General features: G+C 35.7%; 1 protein-coding gene across 3 annotated transcripts in view; it reads right to left on the minus strand.

Annotated features, from left to right (window-relative positions):
• Positions 1-21,658, minus strand: part of LOC129503409 (C-type lectin domain family 4 member D-like) — a 41,697-nt gene that overhangs the window by 4,545 nt on the left and 15,494 nt on the right. Inside the window, exons 2-6 of one of the 3 annotated variants that reach the window (XM_055315453.1) lie at positions 7,082-7,184; positions 4,876-4,962; positions 2,303-2,407; positions 1,208-1,359; positions 65-180 (exon numbers count right to left, since the gene is read on the minus strand). In XM_055315453.1, coding sequence (XP_055171428.1) covers positions 65-180; positions 1,208-1,359; positions 2,303-2,407; positions 4,876-4,962; positions 7,082-7,112 — 491 coding nt within the window. In that variant the 5' untranslated portion in view covers positions 7,113-7,184. Of the gene's footprint in view, positions 1-64; positions 181-1,207; positions 1,360-2,302; positions 2,408-4,875; positions 4,966-7,081; positions 7,185-21,658 lie in introns of all 3 variants that reach the window. The other 2 variants (XM_055315452.1, XM_055315454.1) reach the window with 2 other exon arrangements.

Raw genomic sequence — 21,658 nt, forward strand, 5'->3', positions numbered from 1 at the left:
ATTTCTGCTTACTATTTTCTCACCTTTACCTATAAAGCTCTTCCACCCCAGTCAATATACTCACAAAATATCTGGTTTAAATGGTGTTTTGTCCACCGACGACCACAGGCCTTCATGCTTCTCATCTATAAGTCCCAGGAAATATGAAAACTGTCTATCCAAAAATTGAATAATAAAGTTCTGCATAAAAATAGAAATTTTTATAAGTATATTTGCATTTGTTATTTAATAACTGTTAATAACTGTTTCCTAACATGGAAAAGAGGGAAAAGATCTAGATTACCAGCTAAGCACAAAAGCACGGTCTTCAGTCAGATCTGCTTTCAAACCCTGCCTCTCCCATATATTGTGTAATGTTAGTAAGTGCTCTAATCTCACCAAACCCAAGACTTCTCATCTTCAAAAGGGACCACTCTACTACTTCACAGAGTTTCTGTGAAGAGTTAGTGAGATCAGACTTGCAAATCCCTTAGCACAGTGCTTAATAGGATCCAAATTTTTAAACTTTCATTTTTAAAATTGCCTTCTTTAATTGCTGTGTATTAAATTAAGTTCCATTTTATTCAAAGAGTCAGCCTATAGGTTGCAAAGCCATTGGAACAGAATCCTCCAGGAAACCCCCCAAACTTAGGAAAGGGTAGACTATGAGCTCTTGTTCATATATGGATGTATATTAGATGAGGAAATACATTTGTTTTTAAAGAATTGAATTAAACTTAAGAATTTTTTTAAATTTAGAATTACAACCATGAATTATTTTTCCTATGCTTTCTCCTGAGAAGCTATTTCAGTACTGATTAAACCATTCATTTATTCACTTACTTACCAAACATTTTATCAAGACCTATCCAGTGTGCAGGACTTTGGAGATGCAAAGATTAGAAAAGCAGGGCCCCACACTCTACCAAGTGAATGGGGCAGAGAACAGATAAGCTCAGTGCTATTATCACACAATGCACAAAGTACACAGAAGCATCTCCAAATTAGAACAGGGAGGATGGAGAAGGGAAGGTGGTCAGGATACTTTTCTGGAGGAAATGACACAAAAATCAAATCTGGAAAGACCAGACGTTGGCCAGATGAAGAAAAAGGAGAGAGGAAGATAAAAGAGATGAAGCAAAGGCATAGACGCAGAGCAGAGAAATTCCTTTTTCTCTGCAAAGAGATTCAAATGAACAGAGAGACAGATGGGAGCCTCCTAACATACCAGCTCAGCTTCTGTGCTGATGGTGGCCAAGTGAGCCCCCATACTCGTGCAGTTCCTTTCACTCTCAGCCCAGGTCTTGTTGTCATTAAGAGGAAGATAGCAGTTGGACTGGAAGGCTCTCCAGCCAAAAGGACAGCAACTGCCCCTGCTCCCTAGTGAGAAATTAAAACAAAAATCACTTACAAAGGAGCATTTCATCTGTAACAGATTGCATAGCTATGCTGTTAACTATCCAGTTAATATTTTGGGGAATAATACCAGGATTCACAAAATCATTCGTTCCCCCCTTTCAAAAATCCTGAAAATTACATTTCTAAATGTTTTTTGAACAAAAGTATCTGAATCACATAGTGACTATAAGAAAATTACAAGATATTCTCTTAGAAGACATCATCATTTTTCAATGTCCCTACATCTATTTACTTCATATATGAAATGTTTCTAAAATAAAGCCTTTTGCAGGAAATTTTATCTAAAGGGGGTAAAGAACCTATAGAACTCTCAAGGGTTTCCTCATCCTCCCAAATGAGGTTTTACAAATTCCCGCATAATAAAAGAGATAAAGTCACTTCAGTAAAGCTCTCTATTCTAGCAGGAAACAGTCCTTAAGATACACCTGAATCAAAAGAAAATGGAATTAAATTAGTATTATGTTTTGGATTTCTGGAAATGGACCTTAGACATGTAGTTATATTCTCCAGTTATACAACTGATTACAGTCATGAGAAATCTATTCCTATTTATTGACATTCCCTCTTGTACTAGATAACTCATCTTATGATTTAATCTCTCTTGGTTTACTACTGATAACTTTATTTTTTTTAAGATTTTATTTATTTATTCATGAGAGAGAGAGAGAGAGAGAGAGAGAGAGAGAGAGGCAGAGACACAGGCAGAGGGAGAAGCAGGCTCCATGCAGGGAGCCCGATGTGGGACTCGATCCCAGGTCTCTAGGATCAGGCCCTGGGCTGAAGGCGGTGCTAAACAGCTGAGCCACCAGGGCTGCTCAGTACTGATAACTTTAAATCCAGATCATGAACCTGAATGGAAATGGAAGAAAGAAATAAATTCTCCTGTGCCCTTGGCTATCTGTACCTTTCAATTTTGATATCTCTCTGGTACATATCAGCTTCGTGTGGTACTCTGGTAACTTGAACACTCCCATGCCTTTACTGCAGCGTAGAAAGTTGTGATGAGTCACTGTCAAAAGGGAAAAGAGTTAGCTTCTTTGGTTTTGTTTTGTTGTTGTTGTTGCTTTAGTTTTCTTTTCCTCTATAACCATTTAATTAGGGAAATGGGAGTTGGTCACTCTGATCTTTCTCTTCTCCTGAGTTAAGGTAACTATCCCCTATTCTTACTTCCCAGGTCCTTTGTTCCAGCTCCAGGTGAATAGGTTGAAAAGAATTGTTGAAATTTAATATTTTTAGTATCATATTATCCATGTTGTGCTTTATGGTAGTAGTTCTGCAAACCTTCATGTGTATATGCTTTTAAGCATATTTTTCTATCAGAATATGTGGAGACTTTTAGTGAACACCAGGATAGTTCTGCCAAGTTTTATGAGCTATATACATTTATTGGTCTTTTAAATATTTTTACTTTGAGGGGTGCCTGGTTGGCTCACTTGGTTGAGCATCTGACTTGATTTTGGCTCAGATAATGGTCTCAGGGTTGTGTGATCCAGCCCCACATTGGGCTCTGTACTGGACATGGAGCCTGTTTAAGTTTCTCTCTCTCTCTCTCCCCCTCCACCCTCCACCTCTCCCCACTCATGCACACTCTCTCCCTTAAAAAATATAAATAAATAAATATTTTTACTTTGAAATATAACTGAGTGCAAAGAAGTGAAAAACACAAATGTACAGTTTATCGAATTATTGAAAAGTGACCATTTCAGGTAACAACAACCCAGCTTAAGAAACACAGTATTGCCAACATCCCCAGATGGCCTTCACATCCTAAATACAACCCACTTCCTCTCTCTTAAAGGTAACTATGCCATGGCTTTTAAAGCAATCACTTTGTGCTTTGCTTCACAATTTTACCACTTAATAACATATCGCTAAACCATACAGATCACATTTGACTACTTTTGAACTTTAAATAAATAAAATCATAAAATATGTACTCTTTTGGTTCTGCTTTTGCTCAGTGTAATTTCTGAAATTTATCTATATTGTTACATACAACTATAATCCATTCATTTTTATTGCTATAAAGTAATCTACTGTCTTAATGAATTAAAATATATTTATATATTCTTCTGGTAGACATTTGCATTGCTCCCAGTGTTTGACTATTATGAATTATACCACTTTTGTACATTTTGACCATGCATCCTAGAGCACAGAAGCATGCATCTCTGTAGGATACATGCCTAGGAGTGGAATTGCTGGTTGTAGGATATATATATTGCCAACTATGATAGTGGCAAAATTTTCTTTCTTTTTTTTTAATTGTAGTTCAATTTGCCAACATATAGCTTATCACCCAGTGTGGCAAAGTTTTCCAAGCTGGTTGTACTGCTCTCTGCTCCCATCGGCGGCAACTCATCAGAGGTCCAGTTGCTCCACACCATCATCAACATTTCATAGTGCCAGACTTTTTAATTGTTGCCATCCTAGTATTGTGCAGTGGTATCTCATTGTGAGTTGAATTTTCATTTCCCTGAAACCTAATGAGGTTGACATTTTTGTATGTGTTTATTAAACATTTCCAATTTCTTTTCTATAGTACCTGTTCAAAATTTTGCCTACTTTTCTGCTGTATTGTCAGGAGTTTTTCCTATTGATTTGAAAGTATTGTTTATATATACTGTACACTAATTTTTAATCATTACATGCATTACAAACACCTCCTGTGGCTGTTTTCCCTCTTGATATTTCTGTTGCACAGTATTCTTACTTTATTTTCTCCATTGGCTAGCACGAGTAAGAAATCATTCTCTGCCTTGAGGATAAATATATTCTCCATTTATCTTCTAAAAAGCACTACTGATTTGCTTTTCACATTTTGGCCAATAATCCACCTCGGGTTGGTTTTGTACATAATACAAGACAGGAGACCAATTTCACTTTTTGAATAAGGATACTCAATGGTCCTCTAGCACATGAACTGAACAAAATTGTCCTTTCCCAATAACTGCAGTATCCCCTTCTGTTTTATATAAAGAGTTCATACATGCAGGATCTGTAACTAAGCTCTCTATTCCTCTCTTCTGGTCTATTTATCTGTACCTGCACCTATACAATATTACCATAATTATAATAACTTTATACAACGTCTTGCTATTAGAAAGAACAAATCTTTCAATTGTTCTTCTTTTCAAAACCAGACTACAGTCCATCTGAAAGCTGGGTTGTTGCTGGTTACTGTTTACTGATAAGATGCAGCCCTTTATAATCTCAGTCAAAAATGGGGCATGATTTACTACAGTCACCAACCTTCATATCTATAGAAAAGAGTTTGACTCCCATTTTTCATTCTCTGACACAAGACAGCACCATCAAAGGTTAAAAATGTAGCTCTGGATTTTAAAGTCAAGACCCTAAAAAGCAGTATGGATTGAAATATTGGGAGAAAATCAAAATAACAAAAGGCTTAGAGAAACTTTTTGAAAGTTGTTTGGGGAAATAATTCACAGAGTTTCATTTCTGTTAATAACTTACCCAAACAATTTGCAATAAAACAAGCACTGAGAAGTGAGATGAAAAAAACAGCAGTGGCCCAAGGGATCAGCTGCAGATGCTGGCCTCCTACTAGGATAAAAGGAAAGATAAATAAATATATTGTCTTCTCAGCCACAAGAACTCGGGAAAATATTCTACTGAAGAGCAAGCTAAATATGAAATCATAATACTTTAGATCTAGAGGAGAGCTTAAAGATCTCCTCCTGAATAAATCAATTTTAGAGCTTACTGATAAAAACATATATACATACATAAAAATATAAACAATTTTTTAGAATGGAAAGTCTTTATAAGACAGAAAACCTGAAAATCATAAAAAATTGATAATTTGGGTCCATAAAATTAAAACATCTATATAACACAAAAAAATGTTGAAACACAAGGGACATATGAAAGAAAAATTTGTCACAATATTAATGTCTAGACTGTATAGAGAATTTCAAAAATCAGTTTGAAAACTGAGCAAAAATCTGACCAGGAAATTTGCTGAAAATTTAATTTGCTAAAATTATAAACAGTCATTAAACAAAAAAGTATGCTCAAAGAAATGTAAACCACAATATTATGGTATAATTTTTCACATATGAGATTTTTAAAAGAAAATAGAAAATACACAGTGTCAGCAAGACTGAGGAGAGATAAACTCTTCTGGTGAGGAAATACATGCTTATGCTAAACTATAAATTAGAAAGCCGTTAGATCAAGTTAGCAGCACTTACCAACTTTTTTTTAAAGATTTTATTTATTCATGAGAGACACAGAGAGAGAGAGGCAGAGACACAGGCAGAGGGAGAAGCAGGCTCTATGCAAGGAGCCCAATGTGGGACTCCATCCCAGGTCTCCAGGATCACGCCCTGGGCCAAAGGCAGGCGCTCAACTGCTGAGCCACCCAGACATCCCAAGCACTTATCAATTTTTAGATGAATTACATTTGCCACAACAATTTCAATTCTAGAGCTCTATCATTTAGAAATAAATGAACTGAAAAAAATAAAAATAAAATAAAATAAAAAAGAAATAAATGAACTGGATGTCTGGGTGGCTCAGTTAGTTAAGTATCTGCCTGAATCTCAGGTCATGATCTCAGGGTCCTGGGATGGAGCCCCACATCAAAAGTCAAAAGGTGGGCTCCCTGCTGAGCAGGAAGTCTGCTTCTCACTCTCCCTCTGCCTCCCTCTCTCCCACTCCCTCATGTGTGCTCTCTATGTCTCATAAATAAATAAATAAATAAACAAACAAACAAACAAAATCTTTTTTAAAAGAAAGAAATAACTGAACTTATTTATATGGAAGGATATTCAATGTAGCACTTTTGGAAGTAGAAAAAAGCACCAGAAACCAATACTTGCATGTGCATTATTAATAGTAAATATTCTGAATTATGATGAATTTCTATGATGGAATTCTTCACAGTGATTAAAATAATCCTATATATTTGTGTGTATTGACAGAAAAAGTCTTCAAGACATTTTATATTGTTACATAAAAAGGTGTATGTCAGGGCAGCCTGTGTGGCTCAATGGTTTAGCGCCGACCTCAGTCCAGGGCATGATCCTGGAGTCCCAGGATCGAGTCCCACGTCAGACTCCCTGCATGGAGCCTGCTTCTCCCTCTGCCTGTAAATAAAATCTTTAAAAAAAATGTATTTCAGGACCAGTGTACAATGTGGTCCCATTGAAGGCTGCCATGGTAGAGTGATGAGATGAAGCAAAAATATTAATTTAAAAATTACCTATTTCACATTTTTCCTATTTCCCAAAAATATGGCTTAATATTCTTGTAATACAAATATATTGTGTCCTTTAAGTACAGCTTAAAATGGGATAAAGTCAGAGCCTCAGGTAAACTGAGCCTAATTCAGTGTGTTTTGTATATCTTCTTTCTTCCTCTTGCCTTTAAAAGAATCTTCCTAAATTACTCTCTTTCTTCCCATCTTTTTTTTTTTTCTGTATAATTTATCTTCTTTCTTGGCCGAATTTATGTTTCACAAAGAAGTTTCTCTTACCCAACATATTTGAATCTGTCTATGAGCTTCCTCTTCACCAAAGTCTTTGACATTTCCTTTAACTCTTCCTCCTTATCGTCTTCAATCTTCACAACTATTAACTACTAACAATTTGTATTTTTAAATCTTAGTTGTAATGATATTTGTCTCCTTAAAACTGAGAGGAGAGAATGTACTCACGTTTATTTTGAGGTTCTGCTTGCCCCATCATGGGTTAACTCTCTTGCTGTCCTGTGGTTGGGAGAACTAGAGCTTCTCTTACTTCTTCCCCAAGTGCGTATTTCTGTGGGTAAAGGAGTAAACCCTCAGAAATACTTGAGACTGAACACTAATGTTACTTATTCTGGTAAGATCAGAAAGTTCCCTAAATAAAAGACAAGTCAAAAGAAGAAGTCTTTTCAAAGACAGGTTTCCCTTGATTCACTCTGGGAGACAGCAAAGGCAAAAGGAAATTGGGAAAGCAACACCCAAAAACAGCCAGTAGAAATTTCCACTAAGTATGTTGAGTTCACTAGATGAGTGTGTAATGTGACATTTCTCAATGTGTTTTCACTCATTCAAACAAAAAGTTTAGCAATACCCGAAGAGAATAATCATTATGCCTAATGAAAATTTAATAAGCATTCCTTCATCTCTCTTTTTTCGTTTATGGATGCTATATTTTCAAAGGTAATTATAGGCTGGAGGTAAATTCTGCCTTAAAAAGTACTCTAAAAAAAAGTTCTCTGAGCTGAGTAAGTTGTGTGCAAGATAGCAAAAGACAATGTGAGCATCGAGCTGAAGCTTTTATTTTTATTTTTATTTTTTTGAGCTGAAGCTTTTAATGTACACAGTGTACATATATTGTATGGAAAGACACAGGAACTTTTGTTTTGGAATTGAGAAGAGGATGGTGGAGCTATTGATTAAATCCCCAAATCCTCCTACAGGAGAGAAAAATAAGCTTGTTAAGGCAAAGGCAAATGAAATGTAACATTCTGTGATAAAGACAGCATCAGGGTTCCTGACTTCTTCTACAGTACTGTCCTAGACTGAATGTTTGTGTTCCCATCCATGCTGGCATCATGACCTCAAATGTTCCAGCCTCTAGAACTGTGAGAAATAAATGCCTGTTTTTTAAGCCACCAATCTATGGTATTTTGTTAGAGCAGCCTGAGATCACAAAAACAAGTATCTAGCATCTTAGAGAGTCTTCCTAAATTCCGTCTTCCATATGGCCCTTCTCCTGCATTCTTCCTTAAGCTACAATATTACTTTAAGTATACCTACATATATATATTTAGTGAACTTGAATGACGTACTACTTTGCTATGTTAAGCTGGAAATAGGAGGAAGTAAAACTACATATTTGACAACACATATATTTTTCAACACTGTCACAACCCAAAGTATTCCCACAGCAACAACAGTATTTACCCACACACTCTCATAAACAACCCTAGAAACTAGATCTTTGTCTAAAGTAATATGTGTTGGGACACCTGGGTGGCTCAGTGGTTGAGCATCTGCCTTCGGCTCAGGTCATGATCCTGGGGTCCTGGAATCGAGTCCTGCATCAGGCTCCCCGCAAGGAGTCTTCTTCTCCCTCTGCCTATGTCTCTGTCTCTCTCTCTCTCTCTGTGTGTCTCTTATGAATAAATAAATAAAATCTTAAAAAAATAAAGTAATATGTGTTTGTGGCACCTGAGTGGCTCAGTGGTTGAGCATCTGCCTCTGGCTCAGGGCATGATCCCAGGGTCCTGGAATTGAGTCCTGCATCAGGCTCCCTACAGGGAGCCTGCTTCTCCCCTCTGCCTATACCCCTCTCTCATGAATAAATAAATATCTCTTTAAAAAAATAATATGTGTTCTTTATTAAAAGAATCTAGAGTCCTAGAGGATATATAAATCCCACCTAGAACAAGAAAAAATAAACTACATCTGGCATATTTTGTGTCCCCAGGAAACAAACATGATTTCGAACACATGAGAGACACTCTGCTCTAGAAAGTTTCCTGAGCCAAATGAAACGCTGTGTCCAGATATAGTTAAGATGACAAAAAGACAGGGGTGCCCACGTGGATCAGTTGGTAAAGCAAGTGTCCGACTCTTAATTTCAGCTCAGGTCATGACCTCAGGTTGTGGGATCGAGCCCTGTATTGGGCTCTGCACCCAGCAGGGAGCCTGCTTGAGATTCTCTCTCCCTCTGCCTCCGAGCTCTCTCTAAAATAAATGAATATATATATTTTAAATAGCTATAGCATCAACAACTTCTAAATGGATGGAGACACAATAAAAATGTAAATGGTGACATCAAAAATGTAAAAAGAGGGAGAGTAAAAGATGGAGTTTTGGCATGGAAGCAAAGTTAAATTGCTATCAACATAAAATAGACTGTTATATCTACAAGATATTTTATGTAAACCTCATTGGAATCACAAAGTAAAAATCTAAAATATAAACTAAGATAAAGAGAAAGGAATCAAAGCATACCACTACAGAAAATCATTGATTGCAAAGGAAAGCATAAAGAAAGGAAGAAAAAAAATGGAACCATGAAACACAGAAAACAATAAGATGGCATTAACAAGTCCTTGCCTATCAATAATTACTCTCATTGCTAATGAATTGAGTTCTCTAATCAAAGGCATAGAGTGGCTGGATGGTTAAAAAACAAGACCTAACTATATGCTGAGTACAAGAGATTCACCTCAGCTCCAAACATATACAGAGATTCAAAATAAAGAGATAGCAAAAGATACTCTATGCAAGCAAAAACAAAAAAGTATCCATCCTAATATAAGACAATATAAACTTTAAGCCCAAAATGGTAACAACAGACAAAGATAGTTATTATATAATGGCAAAAGGTCAATACATCAGGAAGATAAAACAAACAAATATACATACATGCATACAACATCAGAGCATCTATAATATTTCAAGAAAGTATAAAGAGACCCAAAGAGAGAAATAGGAAACAACACAATAATAGTAGGGTTCTCAATTGCTCACTTTCAACAAGATCACTGAGACAGAAAATCAATAAAAAAACAATGTACTTGAAAATAACTTTAGACCAAATGAACCCAAGAGACAAATCTAGAACATTCCATCCAATAGCAGTAGAATATACATTCTTCTCAAGTGCAAAAGGAATATTTTCTTCCAAACATTTAAAGAATTAATGGAAATCCTCAAACTTTTCCAAAAAATTGAAAAGGAGGAAACACTCCCAAATTCATTTTATGAGGATAGCATTACTCTGATACAATAGCCAGATAAAGATACTACAAGAAAAGAGAACTATAGACCATTATCCCTGATAAATATAGATACAAAAAAACTCAACAAAATATAGCAAACCAAATTCAACAGCACATTAAAAAAAATCATCATGATTTAATAGGAATAATACCTGGGATATAAGGATGGTTCAGCAAATGTAAATCAATAAATGTAATGCACCATATTAATAGGATAAAAGATAAAAATCATATGATCATCTCAATAGATGCAGAAAAAGCATTTGACAAACTACAACATTCTTTTATGATAAAAATGCTCAAAAATTAAGTATAGAAGGAATATACTTCAACACAATAAAGGTCATATATGACAGAACCACAGCTAACATCATAATCAATGGTGAACAGGTGAAAGTTTTTTCTCTAAGATCAGAAATAAGACAAAGGTACCCACTCTTACCACTCTTATTCAACACAAGTCTTAGCCAGAGCAATCAGGGATAACAAATCAAAGGTATCCAAAGAAAAGGAACAAGTAAAATTGCTTTTATTTATATTTGATCCCATATATAAAACAATCCTAAGAATCCCAATGAAAAACTTCTAGAATTAATTAACATATTCGATAAAGTTGTAAGATACACAATTATCTTACAGAAAATAATTGTGTTTCTATAGACCACCAACAAAATATCTGAAAAAGAAATAAAGAAAACAATTCCATTCACAATAGCATCAAAAACACTAAAATAATTAGGAATAAATCTAACCAAGGAAGTAAAATAAGTGCACAGAAAACTACAAGACTTTGATGAAAAAAATTAAGGAGGACACAAACAAATGGAAAGATACCCTATATTCATGGATCAGGAGAATTAATATTGTTAAAATGTCTACACACATTTTATACATATAAATCATCTATAGATTCAATGCAATCCTTATCAAAATCCCAATGACATTTTTTCACAATAAAAAAATTATACTAAAATTTGTATGGAACAACAAAAGACCCTAAATAGCCAAAGCAACCTTGAGAAAAAAAGAACAAAACTGGAAAATAACACTTCCTGATTTCAAATTATACTACAAAGCTAAGTAATGAAAACTGTGGCACTGGCATTAAAATAGACACGTAGATCAATGGAGTCAGACTGGAAGCCCAGAAACTCCTGCACCTATGGTCAATAAATATTTGACAAGGAAGCCAAGAATAGTCAATGGAGATAGAACCATCCCTTCAAAATAGTGTTAGGAAAAGTGGATAGCCACAAGTGTAAGAATGTGGTTCTTACACTTATCTTACACCACTTATAAAAATGAACTGAAAATGGAGTAAAGACTTTAAGAATATCTGAAACTATAAAACTCCCAGAAAAAAAACATAGGGATAAAATTCCTTGACATTGGTGTCAGCAATGATTTCCTGGATATGAGAGCAAAAACACAAGCAGCAAAAGCAAAGGATAAATAAGTAGGATGACCTCCAATTTAAAAGCTTTCTGCTTTTTTAAAAAGCCTTTTTTTCAGATATTCAAAAGCATTTATTAATAAAATGAAAACGTAACTTACAAAATGGAGGAAAACATTTACAAAACACATATCTAGTACAGCATTAACATCTAAAAAATATAAAGAACTTGGGACGCCTGGGTGGCTCTGCAGCAGTTTTGCGCCTGCCTTCGGCCAAGGGCATGATCCTGAAGTCTCAGGATGGAGTCCGCATCAGGCTCCCTGCATGGAGCCTGCCTCTCTCTTTCTCTCTCTCTCTCTCTCTCTCTCTCTGTGTCTCTAATGAATAAATTAAAATAAAATAAAATAAAATAAATAGATAGATAGATAGATGATAGATAGATAGATAGATAGATAGATAGATAGAACTAATACAATTCAATAGCAAAAACCCCTAACAGTCCAATTTAAAAACAGGCAGAGAGGAACTGAATCATCTCCAAAGAAGACATACCGATTGCCGGGAGGCACATGAAAAGGTGCTCGACATCACTAATCATCAGGGAAATGCAAATCAAAAGCACAGTGGAAAAAAAAAAAAAAGCACAATGACATACCACCTCACACCTGTTAAAATTAAGGTTATATAAAGAAGACAAGAGATAACGACTGTTGACAAGGATCCGGAGAAAAGGGAACCCTAGAGCACTGCTGGTAAGAATGTAAATTGGTACAGCTACTATGGAAAAGTATGGAAGTTCCTCAAAAAATTATAAATAAACCTACCAATGATCCAGTAATACCACTTATATTTTCATATCTAAAGAAACTGAAATTAAAATATTGTAGGGATATCTATAGCATTACTCAGAACAGCCAAGATATGGAAACAACCTAAGTGTCCATCAACAGATGAATGGATAAGGAAGATATGGTATAAATATGCAATGGAATATTATTCAAACATAAGAAGGAAGGAAATCTTGCCATTTGCAACCATTTGGATGGACATTGAGGACATTATGCTAAGTGAGTTAAGTCAGGTAGAAAAAGATAAGTACTATATGATATTATTTATGTATGGAATCAAAAACTGACAAACTGAGGAACAGAGAGTAGAATGGTAGTCACCAAGGGTTGGTGAGTGGGGGAAATGGGGAGATACTGGTCAAAGGTACAAACTTCCAGTTATGAGATTAACAGTCTAATGTACATGTTAAATATAGCTAAAAATATTATATATACTTGAATGTTACTTAAAAATAGATTTTAAACATTTGCCACACAAAAGAAATGGCAAATATGTGACAGGATGCAGTTGGTAGCTAACACTACAGTGGTAATCATCTTGCTATTTGTAAATGCATCAAATTGTATACCTTAAAATTACACAATGTTCTATGTCAACTATATCTCAATAACACTGAGGGGAAAATTTTGCATCCATACAACAGAATATATTTGGCAATAAAAAGGAATGAAATACTGCTACATGCTACAATATGAATGAATCTTAACAACATTATGCTAAGTGAAAGCCAACCACAAAAGACCACATATTGTGTGATTCCATTTATATGAAGTGTCCGGATTGGGAAAATTCATAAATACAAAAAGTAGATTAGTGATTGCCTAGGGCAGGGCATGGTGGTATAGATTTTGGAGTAATGACTAAGCAGTGTGAAGTGTCTTCTTGGGTAATGATATGTTCTAAAATTGATTGTGATGAAAGTTGCATAAATCTGTGAATATGCAAAAAAGCCACTGATCTATATACTTTAAATGACTGAGTTATATGGAATGTAAATTATATCTCAATAAAGCTCTAAAGAAAAAAGATTTACTCTACATCTGAATGTCTACCAACTCATGAACAAATAAATAAAATGTGCTGTATTTATAAATGAAATATTACTTAGCAATAAAAAAGTATAAAATGTTGACATATAAACAACCTCAGAAACACCATGCTAAGATAAAAAGTCAGACACAAAAAATACATATTGTTAATTTTTTAAAATGAAATATCTACAAAAGGCAAATCCATAGATTATATAGTGAGGAAATTAGTGGTTGCCAGGGACCAGGAGTGGGAATGAGGGGTAACTTTAAATAGGCACAAGAAATCTTTTTGGTGGGCAGCCTGGGTGGCTCAGCAGTTTAGCACCGCCTTCAGCCCAGGGCCTCATACTGGAGACCAGGGATTGAGTCCCACGTCGAGGCTCCCTGCATGGAGCCTGCTTCTCCCTCTGCCTGTGTCTCTGCCTCTCTCTCTCTGCCTCTGTCTCTCATGAATAAATAAATAAAATCTTTAAAAAAAAAACTTTTTGGAGTGATGAAAAAGTTCTATATCTGTATTGTGGAAATGGTTTTACAACTCTACAAATTTTCTAAAAATCACTGAATTATATACTTAAAACATCTTATGGTATATAAAGTATATCACAATAAAGCTGTCTTATAATAATAATAATAACAATAACAACTTTAAATGGAATAGACTAAATTATCCAACCAAAAGACATAGGAGTGGCTAAATGGATAAAACAAAATTACATGCGGCCTCTAAGAGACTCCAGCTCTAAGGACACCCCCAGTCTGAAAGTAAAGAGATGAAAAGAGATACTCCATGCAAATGGAAATGAAAAGACAGTAGGTTGTAGCTATTCTTAGACAAAAGAGTTTCTAAGACAAAGACTATAATAAGAAATAGCAAAAGTCAAAATAAATTGAATAAAGGAGTCAATTCAACAAGAGGATATAACATTTGTAAATATATATGCAACCAACACAGGCTCACCTAAATATATAAAGCAAATATTAACAGACCTGAAGGGAGAAATAGGCAGCAGTACAGTAATAGTTGGAGACTTCAATGCCCCACTTTCAACAATGGATTGATTACCCAGGCAGAAAATCAATAAGGAAACATTGAACTTAAATGACACATGGACCTAACACACATGTACAGAACATTCCATCCAAGAGCAGCATAATATACATTCTTCCCAAGTGTACAGGGAACATTCTCTAGGAGAAATCACATGTTAGGCTGGCTACAAAACACGTCTTAATAAGACTGAAATCATATTAAGCATCTTTTCTGGCCACAATGGCATAAATCTAGAAATCAATTGCAAGAAAAAACCTGAAATTCACAAATATATAAGGTTAAACAACATGTTATACATATGTACTATTCTTTGAGCTACTCTATGTATTTTGATTGGGGAATGTAGTTCTTTTCTTTTAAAGAAATTGTTATTATTTGATTGTGGCATACTTCACATACCATAAAATAATGTTTTAACCAATGGATCAAGAGGAAATTAAAAAAAGAAATCAAACTAAAAATTAAAATGTCTTGAAACAAGTGAAAATGGAAATACAACATAAAAAAACTCTTGGGATGTGCAAAAGCAGTTTTAATAGGGAAGTTCACAGCAATAAATATCTACATGATAAAAGATATTATTTCTTGGAAGTAAAAACAAGAACAAAAAAAGGACAAACATCCTTTTAAAAAGTGATATGAAGGGGCACCTAGGTGGCTCAGTCAGTTGAATGTCCAACTCTTGGTTTTGGCTCAGGTCATGATCTAAGGATTGCGAGATTGTCTCACATCAGGCTCTGCACTAAGCAGGAAGTTTGTTTGGGATTTTCTCTCTCCCTCTCCTTCTTTCTCTTCCACTGCTCATAAATAAATAAATAAATAAATAAATAAAATCAATCTTTTTTTTTTTAATGATATGAAAACCAAATCAGGCTACTAAGTTCATTAAGATGTTGGTCAGACAACCCTTCCAAATAAGCAAACCAATGTGTGGCAACCAGGCCCAGAAATGGAGATGAGTCTATGGAATGCAAGCCAGAGAAGTTTGTTAGAGTGAGGGATCCAGGATAATCTGTTATTCAGAATGTCACCGTGCATTATTGCAAAGCCTGTTAGTTGAGAAAATTCTGAGCTGCACATTCTTTTGGGTTGTACAATCTCTTCCATACTATGGGTTTCAGTTTTTGCCATTTTCACTATAATGGCTTTAGTCAGACTGTCCCACAGTATCTCATAGATGAATTATTACTCTAAAGTGAAAGAAACATTTCAACTCCAAATCTTGTGTCAAAACTTAGCAAAGAAATAGTTGTTTGCATTCAAAGTGTCTGGACTCAGCCTGATGATGAAACCTGAAAAAGAGAAATAGGAAATACATAACAGGGAAATTCCTGATGAAGAAACCAGGGCCAGGAAGGTAATGGAAATAAAAATGAATCAGTTGATTAGTTGCAAATATTTGGAGAGTATCTACTATGTGCTAAGCTCTTTGTAGTTTGTGGGAATACAACAGGGAACGTTGTCTTTCACCAGTTCCACAGTGTACCTATTATGTACCAGGGACTTTTCTAGGCATTGGGGAAAAGGCCATGGGCAAAATAGGTCCAAATTGTCCATCCTCCTAATGCTGACACTGTATTATGGTAAAACAGGTTTCAACAAGTGCTTATATATTTAATGAATACTGCCCAGAAAGAATTACCAGGTAATAATGAAGAAAAATGGGAGCACATGGGATCCCTGGGTGGCGCAGCAGTTTGGCGTCTGCCTTTGGCCCAGGGCGGGATCCTGGAGACCCGGGATCAAATCCCATGTTGGGCTCCCGGTGCATGGAGCCTGCTTCTCCCTCTGCCTATGTCTCTGCCTCTCTTTCTGTATGTGACTATAATAAAAAAAAAAAATGGGAGCACATAACTCAGAATGGGGCTGAAATAGGGATGTAGAGGAAGGAAAGAAGGCACCCTGGAGGAAGGGATGATGTAGAAGTTTGAATAGGACTTGTCTGTCCCACCACATCCCACAAGTGCTGGGAGATTTAAAGACAATATGAGATTGCATAGTTAATAAATAACCCACTAATTAGATGAAACAGGATCTCATTCAAATGTGACAGAGACTCAGTATTTTTCAAGATATTTCTCTCATTCTTTGTCCTAAAATAATACAAGAAGTGAATACATAAAAATGACAAACTAGTGCTCACAGACTCAAAGTATTTTTAAAAGATTGAGCATCAAGAAAGGACCCTAAACTCTTCCAGAGAGAAAAAAAATGCAGATTTACTCAAAAGAAATACATAAAGTTGATCTTTGACTTCTTACCATTATAACTGGGTATTAGGAATAATGTAATTACACCTTCATAGGTCACTGGGCCTATGTTTTCTCACCTCAGGGAAGGTATTTGGTACAGGGACAAAAAGAAAAAAATCCTGTGATATCTCTTTTTCCCCTTTGTTTTTCAGAAGATGGTGATACTTAGAGTGATTCATCTAAAAGGCAAATAAAGAGATAGAAGAGATTTCCAAAGACTTAGATGTGAACACAAGTTGTCACATTCCAGTAACCCTAAGGACTTGTACCCTGCATCTTGACAGAGATACCCAAAGTGGATAGACCTCAGAGAAGAAAAACTGTTTAGTTCACTGAGAGAAACTGAACTGTTGTCACAGAAAATCTGATGCCATCCACTACCCAGATCCCAGACAAATTCAAACAATGGGACAAGCTGTGGTGACCCCATTGCACTGCCGATTAAGAGTCCCTCTCTCTTTTACTGGACAACACATAAGCTTCCTGGATCCTTCTGCAATAGCAGTGAGGGAAAAGGAGCCCTAAGATGACTGAGACTGAGTTTCCTACCAGGCTGGCATACCAGAATCTCAGAATCAGATTTATTTGTACTTAAAACTATGAAATTATTCACACATTTAAGTTTGTAGACAAAGAGTTATGACCACAACAACAAAGAAAAAGGCACAATGTACAAAAAACAGTAGGTCTAACCAGGAGAGCCAGGAAGGGAAGTCCTTGAATGGCCACTGTGAATAGCAATGGGTCCACTATGGGGCAGTAGGAGGAGGGCTCTGGAAACACCAGATTAAAGCTGAATGCCATGTAAGAGGCACACTAATTGGAAGGGTTGAAAAATAAGAGCATAACAGAAACAGGATATCTAATAAAAGGCAATTAACAATAGTAGGGGGGAAAGCTATATGAGAAAGTAGAGTCCAATTAGGAAGCAAATTAAAATGTAGCTCGAGTTAAAATAACTTTTAGAATCTAAGCAAGTAGAATCCATTTGACCTGGGTGAAAGGCTCAATCTCCTCTAAATAAATCAGAATTAAGACATAGGACCCATACATTATCTTAGCATTCGTCATGATTTACAAAATGTAAATGAAGGCATCTTAATACTCTGTTTTGATGAAGATAGCCATTATAAACAAGGGAGTAAAACAAATTTGTTTTTTTTTTTGCAGTCTTCAGTTATGACAGTTCAAAAATCACGGGCTTTTCACGTTATTGAAGAAGATGAACTATATCCACAGTTTCCAAAGCAGGAAATACAGGGATTTCTCAAACAATAAAGTATTTTGGGCACCTGGGTGGCTCAGTGGTTGAGTCACTGCCTTTGGCCTGATTCCTGGGTCCTAGGATCCAGTCCTGCATCAGGCTCCCCACACAGTCTACTTCTCCCTCTGCCGGTGTCTCTGCCTCTGTGTGTGTGTGCCTCATGAATAAACAAAATCTTCAAAAAGAAAAAAAAATTTTTTAAAGAGCCTACTGTCTGAGCGTGCATGGTCCCAGCTGCCCCAACCAACATACTTCAGCACGATCCACATTGTGGCGGTGCCTGGAATACCGATGCATGCCAGAATAGGAGACTCATGTGGCTGTATCTCAAATGTTGGGAACCGATTGTTGCTCAGAAGTGTAAAAGAGCGGAGAAAGCCACAGTAGAGAAGCTTCTCTAGAGAGCAAGAGTGAAGTCCGTCTGCAGCGATGCTGTGGCATGGACCTTTGCCTCTTTCCTTCTGCGACGTGCACAGGCAGCCACCTTTCAGCACAGTGTTCTGCTCCGGCCACCCTCTGAGCATCCTTTAAAATATGCTTAGGGGGTTTCTTCCTTGACCCTCTTCGGGTACTAAGGATGCAATTTCCAGGGAGGATTTTTTTTTTAAGCTGTACTATTTTATTAGGCAGAACAATATAACCTCATAGCTATAAGGAAAGATTGTTATTAAGAAAGTCAACTACAGTATTGATCCTCGCTGTAAGTAGTTTTCTATTTTTATCACTCCCTAAATAAATTCCGGTTTTTTTCTCAAATTACTTTTCTCTCTCCTAGAATTATATTTAGAAGTTGACAGGTAATGGATAAAACTGCCTAAAGATAATAACAGAAAATAACAATATTATTGAGGTTTCATGCTGGTGTGAGGGTCTCTCTCACCACAGGGGAAGGATGTGTTTTTTGTATCCAGTTGATACCTTGGTATGTGTTTGGGATTTGACTTGTGTCTGTACCTAGTAAGCACATATTATTTATTAGCAATGATATATAATAAAAAAAAGTTTGCCATTTTAAAAGCAAAAGAAAAAACCATAAAATATTTGTATCCATAAAATATTTATTTTAAAAACTTCCATAAAATATTTATCCATAAAATATTTATTTTAAAAAACTTCTTCCAGCTGATCAATGACCATTGTTAACATAAAATATTTATTTTAAAAAACTTCTTCCAGCTGATCAATGACCATCGTTAACACTCTGACTGTGGTCTTGAAATGCTATTTTCCACTAAGAGAAAGCCGAGTTTCTCATAAGAACAGATGATTGCATGTCTGGGGGAAGGAATGTAGAGATGAACCTGGAACCATTCCAAATAGCAAGGAAGTTACCAAACAGTTCTCCAATCATGTTAAAAATATTCAGAAGTCAACCTAATGAGTCTTTCTCTGGTCAAAAGTTATTATTTGAGCTTTAATATGAAGAATTCCAATGGATTGACACCCATCAAATATCTTTAAATCCATGAGTTTAAAATGTTAACATATGAACTAATTGAACTATCTTATAAGAGTTACAGAGAACAAATTCATGAATGTTGATAGTAAGTAAATTGAAAGAATCATGTATACATCCTGTGTTTCTTAGATGAAATGTTACAGGTACAATAGTTGAAAGGGAAAATCTCTTACTAAAAGCATTCCAACTGATAAAGGACAAAGAAATTATACAATTACAATATCAGCATTTTGGAACCCAGTGAATTAATGGATCTAGTCATCAAAAGCCACCGGTGGCCACTAGTGACTACTAGCATCACAAAAAGAGAAAAAATGTGATAGAGTTATGTAGCTGCTGGGTAATGAAATTCTTACTTATGAAAAGAAAATAAGTCACAAAATTATTCATTTTGAATAGAATTATGGCTTTTGAAAGGGTTGATAGTATAATAAAAGCTAAAGATAGAATGACATATTAAGACAAATTACCATAATTTAAGAATACCAAAGATAGAAGGAGTATTTTTAAAAATCCCAGAGAAAAAGAACAAATCTCCTACAAAGGAAGAAAAGTCTGATTTACCTCATGTTTCTCAATAGTAACATTGGATGCAAGAAGACAGTGAAATAATATTTTTAATTTATTTTTTAAAAAGTATTTGGGGATGGGACGCCTAGATGGCTCAACAGTTAAGGGTCTGCCTTCAGCTCAGGGTGTGATCTCAGGGTCCCAGGATCGAGCCCAGTGTCATGTTCCTTGCTCAATGGGGAGCCTGCTTCTCTCCCTCCCTCAGCCTGCCCCTCCCCCTGCTGTGCTCTTTCTGTCAAATAAATAAATAAAATCTTTTTAAAAAAAAGCATTTGGGATGCCTGGGTGGCTCAGTGGTTGAGTGTCTGCCTTTGGCTTAAGGCGTGATCCCGGAGTCCCTGGATCGAGTCCCACATTGGGCTCCCTGCATGGAGCCTGTTTCTTCTCTGCCTATGTCTCTGCCTCTCTACGTGTGTGTGTCTCTCATGAATAAATAAAATCTTTTAAAAAAAGTATTTGGATTCTAAAATTTATATCCAGCCAAATAGTCTTTTATATACAAGAACACTATAAGAATATTCTTACCCAAATAAATCTATCACTGAAAATACTCACAAAGATATCCTTAAAATATAAGTAAATGCAGTCAAGGGCTGCCAGAGATATGAGAAGGGAGAATCAAACATTTTAATAAAATTTATTGTTTTATAAAATGACCTGATTTTAGTGAAGTTTGTTGTTGTCTCAGAAAAACCTAAGACCAGAGAAATTTTTAAAGGAATGTATATCTGTAACAATCTAAAAGTTTAATTACAGACAATAGCAACATGGAGCCCAGGGGGGGAAAAAAGCTAGAATGTGCTGACATTGCTTGTCTTTTTAAGGAGAAATATAAAGACATTGATAAGTATGTTAGTTATTACTTACATTTGTCAAGTATTCTAGTTTTACTATCTTCTGATCATATGAGATTATTTTACTTCTCAGTCTCTGAAGGTAAGTGGAGCCTTGTAGCTCATTTTGGCCAATGATATGTGACATATGTCACTTTCAGGTTAAATATTTAATACTGATGAGAGACCCTCCAGAGCTTTCTTTCCCCAAGAATTATTGCCATTATTCCATAGAGTGGATCCTCTATCTGTTCTGGCCTCCAAGTGAAGAGAATGATAATGTAGAATCTAGCCAGTTGAAATTGATACATGGCATGAGAAAGAAACATTTTAGTTTTGTTTTCGTATAATTGTTTTCCACAGTATAATATTCTCTATCCTAACACAATGTCTAAAAAATTAATAAGAGCAATAATCACAAGCATGAATCTGAGGTTAAGAGTATCCACCACAGGCCAAAAATAGAATGTAACTTTTTAAAATAAGAAAATATTTTGGGGCACCTGGGTGGCTCCGTGGTTGAGCATCTGCCTTTGACTCCAGTCATGATGCCAGAGTTCTGGGACTGAGTCCCACATCAGGCTCCCCACAGGGAGCCTGCTTCTCCCTCTGCCTATATCTCTGCCTCTTTTTTCTGTGCCTCTCATGAGTAGATAAATAAAATCTTTTAAAAAAAAATATTTTGACTAACCTAATGAAGAGCAGGAAGCACTTTTTAAAAAGAAATAAAATTGAAAAAAGTACACTGGAAATATGAAATAACAATGATAATTCAGTATCGAATGATCACAATAAATAGAAATGGGT

Source organism: Nyctereutes procyonoides, unplaced genomic scaffold, assembly GCF_905146905.1.
Source record: "Nyctereutes procyonoides isolate TBG_1078 unplaced genomic scaffold, NYPRO_anot_genome, whole genome shotgun sequence".
NCBI lineage: Eukaryota > Metazoa > Chordata > Mammalia > Carnivora > Canidae > Nyctereutes > Nyctereutes procyonoides.